Here is a 7,397-nt window from a genome sequence, read left to right as displayed (position 1 = left end):
AACCTTCACTAGTTAGTTTAGCCTACAACTCTGGATGGGTCAGCTCATAATGATTCTGGGCAGGCAGAGCTTGATTTCAGATTTTCTGTATGGCTGGGCTCTTTCCTTTGCTCTGAATTTGGGTAGGGCAGCTGGCTGTGCTCTTCTATCCACTAAGACCACTGGCTGGGCTCTGCTATCAGGCTGAGCTCTGTTATCAGGCTGAGCTGCTGTTTCTGCACTGCAGTTGCCTCTTATCTGGGCCACAGGGTGTATTCCCTGGCCAAAAGGTACTGCTGTTTGAGTTCAGCAGTTGGACAGGGTTGCAATCTGAGGTTAAGTGGATCAGAATGGATGGACCAACTGCTATGCTCAGTAGAAATGTACAGCTAAGATTTGCTTCCCTTTCTAGGTGGTGTGTGGTACTGGGTTTTGAGGCCATGGAGAGTACTGAGTAAACTCCTGGGTATGGCAGAAGGTAGTGCCTGCTTCTTGTAGAAATTAACTGTAGTGGTTGTCTACCTCCTAGGGTGGGGTCTGCAAATGGGCTTTGAGGCAGTGGGGAGCACTGATTAAGCTCTTGGTTGTGGCAAAATTACTAATGCCTGCTTGTTGTAGAAATTCCTTGTTGGGGTGTGTGTGTGTCTTCTCTCATTCTGGGCCTGGCCCTCAGGTAGGGACTGAGGCTGGGCCTGAAGCCTGGCTTTCCAGAGATTTTGGCAAGGTAGCACTTTCCACCTCTTCTGGGACTGACTAGCTTGGCTTTGTGGGTAAGCTATGCTGTTAGATGGTACTTCTGATCGAATTCCACTGCTGGCAAGTACACTGAGCTTTCACCAAAATCTGTGCACTTGTTTCTGTGGGCTCTGACTCCCTGCTTTGTTTCTGTCTGACCCCAGGTGGTCTAGCTGGGCAATTTCCCCCTACGTTCCCCATTCCCTTTGAGGTGAGAACACAGTGGTCTTCCTGGAAGCATCTCAGAATGCTAGGGAAGCTGGATGTCTGCCTCTTGGGTTCTCTTTACCCAATGTAGAAACTGTGGGCTCTGGAGAATCCTTTCTTTGTGGCAATGTGCTGACTTTGGGGTTGCAGAGGGGTGACTTGGTCAAGCAAAACCATTTCTTCTACCTTTTCTATGTGAATTTTTATTCAGGTCCATGGAACACATAGGTGACTCAGCAGTATTCCCACATTTTGGGGTTTTCACCATGGTGTTTTTTGGTTATGGACAGTTGCTAGTTGATCTTTCTGTGGTGGTGGTGGGGCATGAAACCTGGGACCTCTTACTTCACCATATTGCTGACATCACTCGCTTGACATATATTTATTGATACAAACATTTGTAGTGGTAATTGCTAACCTATTCGTGAGTTTAGATTGGCCACAGAAATATTTGGAAATGTCTAATTTTCAATTATTAAGTATATCTAATCTTTTCCTGCTGGTTTTGAGTACAGGGAGCTAGTGCAGGTTTACTTGGCCCTGTGGCTAGAGCTGGCTGCAGGAGCCTCTCTCTGCTATATATGATGAGAAAGTTGTCATTTTTATACTTAAACTTCTGTCAGTGATGAGTAGAATGCATTGATGTTTCCCTAGTGCCAAGTGAAAGAAAGGAACATAACTGAATTTGGAAGGAGGTAGATTGATTTACTATGAAGTGACCTATGTATGAAGTCCTCTAGACATTAAGGGATGTTCATGTGTTATGGGGTCGAGGGCCACATAGTGCCTCCAGTTTCTTGCTTCCTTACTGTGGTTGCCCTTTCAGGTCGTTCTGTGACAGGAAGATTAGCATACAGCATTCATACACTTGGGAAGCTGTTCTCTATGCTTTTTGGCTATGTATTGAAAGTCTGCCAAGTGTTTCATGATTTCAGTTGATGTGGGTAGATTAATCAGAATGGAATCCGATATTTTGGTGGATGGGCATAGTGACTGAGTTTTATCCAAGTATTTTTGTTATAGTTTAAATAACTTTTCTTGATTTTTCCCACAGTGGTCTTGCCTTGGGAATCAAGACTCTGTGCCCTCATGCAACCATTAATGGCTCTCAATAGGCACTGATTTCATCACTGAAGAGCTAAATATCCAGGCACTGAAGACTCTAGTAGAAAACCAACACTACAAACGGCATCATTCTGTATAGAGAACTAAAGAACTATTTATTTGACATTGTCTCTAGAGGTGAACTTGCAAAATAGGTTGAAACTTTAAGACTGTTAATAATCCGGGATACATACATTTTGTTTGTAAGGAAAGTATGGTTGCCCTACTGGTACATGGTTTTGTCCAAACATGGAGCATGGAGACTGGGATGGCTATGACAAAAGAAGCATTTATTGAAACAGTGGAAAGAAAGAGGAAAGTTTACCTGGTGCTCCATTTCGGCACTGATGAATTTAAAACATTTCAGCTAAGTAATAATATTAGAAGTGTGGTCCATGCATCGTATGGAGAAAACCAAAATTTCCTGCTTTTAACTTTAAAAAATAATACCTGCTTGTTTATTGAAAGATTATTATCCACAGATGCCAAACAGTTGAAGATATTTCTTGACAGAGTCCATCAAAACAAGCTTCATCCACCCATGGGACCTGGTGAGGATGGGGATGTCTTTGCCAGCTCAGCAACACAGAAGGTAAACAACAAAACTTCATTTGATGAAGTTTGTAAGAAATCAAGTAATGGATCCTTTGAGACAACAAAAGGAAGTGGAATGCCTGTCCTTCATGAGATGACTTTGTTTACATCAGAATCATCAATATCTGTTTGCAACTCTACTGGAAACCCTTCCCTTGGTGGCACTGGTCTTCTCCGAAGTCTCACTCAGAAAATATTTTTGGCATTTCTGTTGAAACAAAAGTATAGTAAGGATTACCCAGAGTGGCAAAAATTTGAGACTTCCTTTGGCTTTTACTCAGGGAGTCTATGGCAAGGCCTCCCCAACTTGGGAAACACCTGTTACATGAATGCAGTCTTACAATCCCTATTTTCGATTCCATCGTTTACTGATGATTTACTCAATCATAATTTCCCATGGGGTGAACTTTCCCGTGATAATCTTACCATGTGCTTGATACAGCTGCTGCTTTTGAGAGATATTTATGACATAAAAATCAAGAGAGAGATACTTGTGAGTATTAAAGCTGCAATTTCAGCAGTTGCAGATATATTCTCTGACAACATACAGAATGATGCTCATGAGTTTCTAAGTCACTGTTTAGATCAGATGAAAGAGAACATGAGAAAATTGAACATAATTTGGAAGACTAAAAGTGAATCTTCGGAAGAAAATTCGCCTCAACAGGGTTTTGCTGGTAATGCTGCCACCAAAGTGCTCATTTGTCCTGTCACCAGTAATTTTGAGTTTGAGTTGTTGCTCACTATTATTTGTAAAGGTTGTGGCCAGGCTGTTCTCAAGACAGAACTGAATAATTCCCTCTCTCTCAACCTTCCCCAAGGAGCAAAAGCACTTCCTTTGTCTGTTCAATCTACTTTTGATTTCTTCTTCAAAGCAGAAGAGCTTGAATATAATTGTAAGAAATGTAAACACAAGAGTTCTGTTGCAGTGCACAAATTCACTAGGCTACCCAGAGTCCTTATTCTTCATCTAAAACGCTATAGCTTGAATGAGAATTGGTCATTAAAGAAGGATGATCAGCAAGTCATTATTTCCAAATATTTAAAGCTGTCTTCTCATTGCAGTGAAAACACCAAACCACCTATTCCCCTGAGCAAGAATGTTTGTATTAGGGATATCAAAGTAGTACATTTTTTTCAAAACATGATATGTGGCGTCATCAGCTCATTGACATCTTCAACAAAGTTGACCTTGGAATCCAAGGATTCTCTGGCTCAACACATTGGCTCAGACAAAAAGTCTCAACCACAATGCCAGAGATTCTTTAAAGGGGCAAGCAGAGAAGAGCAGCAGAAAGACCTGGAAAAATATTCTAAACGGAATGATAGAGAGTCAAATTTGCGTTCTGACTCTATTCATTTAGGAGATTGGGCACTCATTGTAAAAGAGCTACTAGCTGGCTCAGGGATGAATCTGGAAGACACCTCCCTTTCTCTGATTCACAAAGATGGAGATAAACCCAACAGCAGGCCAGACACAAGTGTTGCAGAAATTCATCCTCAAGAAGTGCCTGAAAATTCCAAACTAGAGAAATATAAGACAGATTCTGACAGTGTCATTGAACCTACTGAAGATTTTTACAAGGATAAAGACAACAGAATTGTAGAAAAGTTACGAAATGTGGCTGAACAGATCCAGCAGTGTAAAGGGATGAGAATCTGTAAACAAGCCCCTCGGCATGCACTGCCTCGAAGTCTTCCAAAGCCAGATAGCCAGGGGAACACAGAGAACCTCGGAAGACCTACAGAATTAAGTGTCCAGGAGGCTAATGTGAATTCCCTACTTGCATTTGGTTCCAATAAGAACCCTGGAAACAAAGATATTTTAGGTAACAAGAAGACAGAATCCAATGCCAAGCAACCAAAAAAAAGTGCTGATAAGGAAGATCTTCATACCTATCGGCTCATCGGTGTTATCAGCCATCTTGGAGACACCCCAGATTCAGGCCATTATGTCAGCAATGCCTACAATTTTGAGAAGCAGGCTTGGTTTCACTACAATGATCTGGTCGTTTCAGGTATCCGAGAGGCCCTGATGCAGCAGGATAGCCTTTGCTCCGGGTACCTCTTCTTTTACATGCATGATGGGATCTTTGAAGAATTGTTGGAAAGGGGGAAGAACTCCCAGCTTCATAGCACTGAGTTGGGGAATACCCCTCAGGAGAAATAAGAGGAGCCGACTCCTCATTGCACAGATCTGTTTGACTGCCTCACTCACAGCTACTTCCTCCATGGAAGGAAAACTCTAAACTCTATCCAGAGATGAAAAGGCAGTTAGCCCAGGATCAAAATTGAAACAGAAACACTTATGGGGAATTGTCCATCATAACCCTGACACAGGCACCTCAATCCCACAGCTCTGGCTGATGAGCATCCTTCCCTCCTACAAGACTGGAATTGTGCTTTCCATCTTCTATTTTTTTTATTTATTTATTTTTATTTTTATTTTTATTTTTATTTTTATTTTTATTTTTATTTTTATTTTTATTTTTTTTCCTTTTTGTCTTTTTTTGTGACCGGCAACGGATCGCAACCCTCAGTGTTGAGCCCGCACCTCGCTCAGCCAGTGAGCGGCCGGTCTGTATGTGGGATCCGAACCCTCGGCGGGAGCGCCGCCGCGCTCCCAAGCGGCGCACTTCTCCAGTGAGCCACCGGGCTGGCCCGTGCTTTCCATCTTCTATTTTTTTTATTTATTTATTTTTATTTTTTTTCCTTTTTGTCTTTTTTTGTGACCGGCAACGGATCGCAACCCTCAGTGTTGAGCCCGCACCTCGCTCAGCCAGTGAGCGGCCGGTCTGTATGTGGGATCCGAACCCTCGGCGGGAGCGCCGCCGCGCTCCCAAGCGGCGCACTTCTCCAGTGAGCCACCGGGCTGGCCCGTGCTTTCCATCTTCTATTTTTTTTATTTATTTATTTTTATTTTTTTTCCTTTTTGTCTTTTTTTGTGACCGGCAACGGATCGCAACCCTCAGTGTTGAGCCCGCACCTCGCTCAGCCAGTGAGCGGCCGGTCTGTATGTGGGATCCGAACCCTCGGCGGGAGCGCCGCCGCGCTCCCAAGCGGCGCACTTCTCCAGTGAGCCACCGGGCTGGCCCGTGCTTTCCATCTTCTATTTTTTTTATTTATTTATTTTTATTTTTTTTCCTTTTTGTCTTTTTTTGTGACCGGCAACGGATCGCAACCCTCAGTGTTGAGCCCGCACCTCGCTCAGCCAGTGAGCGGCCGGTCTGTATGTGGGATCCGAACCCTCGGCGGGAGCGCCGCCGCGCTCCCAAGCGGCGCACTGTAGCAGTGCGCCACCAGGCTGGCCCCCATCCATCTTCTAATGCAGTGGTTTTAAAAGTGTGCTCCTCAAACCAGCAGCATCAAGAGCATGGGGGAACTTGGTAGAAATGCAACAGGTTCCACTGTAGAACTACTGATTCAGAACCTCGGGGTGGAGAACAGCAATATGATGGAAATTCTGATACTTGATAAATTTGAGAACCACTACTATAGTGCGTGGAGTATCTTGGTACATTTTGCTGTTGTAAATTTGAATTGCTTATTTTGTAAAAGGTTTTGATTTCATTTTTTTGTTTCTTATATTTATGTATGCCTTTCCCTTGTGATCTTATTAGAATCAAAACCCATTAAAATTACTCTTCTGATCATACTCATCGATTTGGTGAGAAAAAATAGTTGCTGGGTTTCTGGCAATACACATTAAATGAGGCTGCTAACTTTTGAATCCTCTTGGGCATATATATATAGGCATATATAGGTGAGGTCACATCTCCATACTGCATGCTAAACTCTTTTTCCTTGATGCCAAAGGAGCTGTATACCCCCAGACTTTAAATTTTGAGGATGGAGAAGTTGATTTGCCCTCAATAAATTGGCACACTTTTCCTATTTGTGCATCAGGAAGCTGTTGTCCCTTGGTGGTGTGACCCACTTTGCCATTTTGGTTTTGTTAGAGGGCACTTGTACTGCCTCAAATGAACTTTGTTTACTAAGACTTTATCAATGAAACCTTGAACAGTTCTGTGCTTTCAACATTTCAAGATTAATTCCAAATTTCATTTACATCCCTGTACCTTATAGCGTGGTGGCCTTATTCCTACGATGAGTAAACAATACATGCTTTAAAGCAGATTTGTAGGATTTGAAAGCCTTACTTGTTACTGATTTGATACATCAAAACATCTGTATGGCGGGTGGCTGGCTGGTTAGCTCAGCTGGTTAGAGCATGGTGCTGATAACACCAAGGTCCAGGATTTGATCCCTGTACTGGCCAGCCACCAAAAAAACAATCCTGTATGGGGATGGTCTGCTTTTGGGGAAAGCCACATGGATCTTGTGGTGGTCATATTCCGTTGGAGCTTTGTGTAATTTGCGGATTTAATAATTCTGATATCAGGCATGTGCCATCTCTGTAACATAAACTTTTCCTGCCTTTGAGGTAGTGAATCTGTACTGTCTTGCACCTTTGTTATGAACAAATGACTTGTACTAAGAGGCTTTCTCACATTACATGAAAAAGTTCATGGAAAGATTTGTGTTACCTTTTTTTTGGTCCTTTTTGAGACCGGTCGCACCGCGCTCAGCCAGCGCACCGGCCATCCCTATATAGGATCCGAACCTGCAGCGGGAGCGCTGCTGCGCTCCCAGCACCACACTCTCCCGAGTGTGCCACTGGCTTGGCCCAATTTATGTTATCTTTTAATTCCACTTTACCATGCACTATTCGAAGTCCCTTCATATTTATCCTAGAGTTTGTTGATGCTCTTAATTCT

General features: G+C 43.1%; 1 protein-coding gene across 1 annotated transcript; it reads left to right on the top strand.

The window, feature by feature from the left end:
- Window positions 1-2,239: 2,239 nt before the first annotated feature.
- On the top strand, window positions 2,240-4,789 carry USP26 (ubiquitin specific peptidase 26). Its single transcript, XM_008583066.1, has one exon. It carries the CDS (start codon window positions 2,240-2,242, stop codon window positions 4,787-4,789), a length of 2,550 nt encoding a protein of 849 aa, XP_008581288.1.
- The last annotated feature ends 2,608 nt before the right edge of the window (window positions 4,790-7,397 follow it).

This window comes from Galeopterus variegatus, unplaced genomic scaffold, assembly GCF_000696425.1.
Source record: "Galeopterus variegatus unplaced genomic scaffold, G_variegatus-3.0.2 Scaffold2821, whole genome shotgun sequence".
NCBI lineage: Eukaryota > Metazoa > Chordata > Mammalia > Dermoptera > Cynocephalidae > Galeopterus > Galeopterus variegatus.
Note: the sequence above shows the minus strand (reverse complement) of the source record. Positions and strands in the feature narration are given on the sequence as shown.

Excerpts from the sequence above, each read along its gene's own strand:
- USP26 (XM_008583066.1), top strand. The coding sequence starts at position 2,240 with ATGGTTGCCCTACTGGTACATGGTTTTGTCCAAACATGGAGCATGGAG.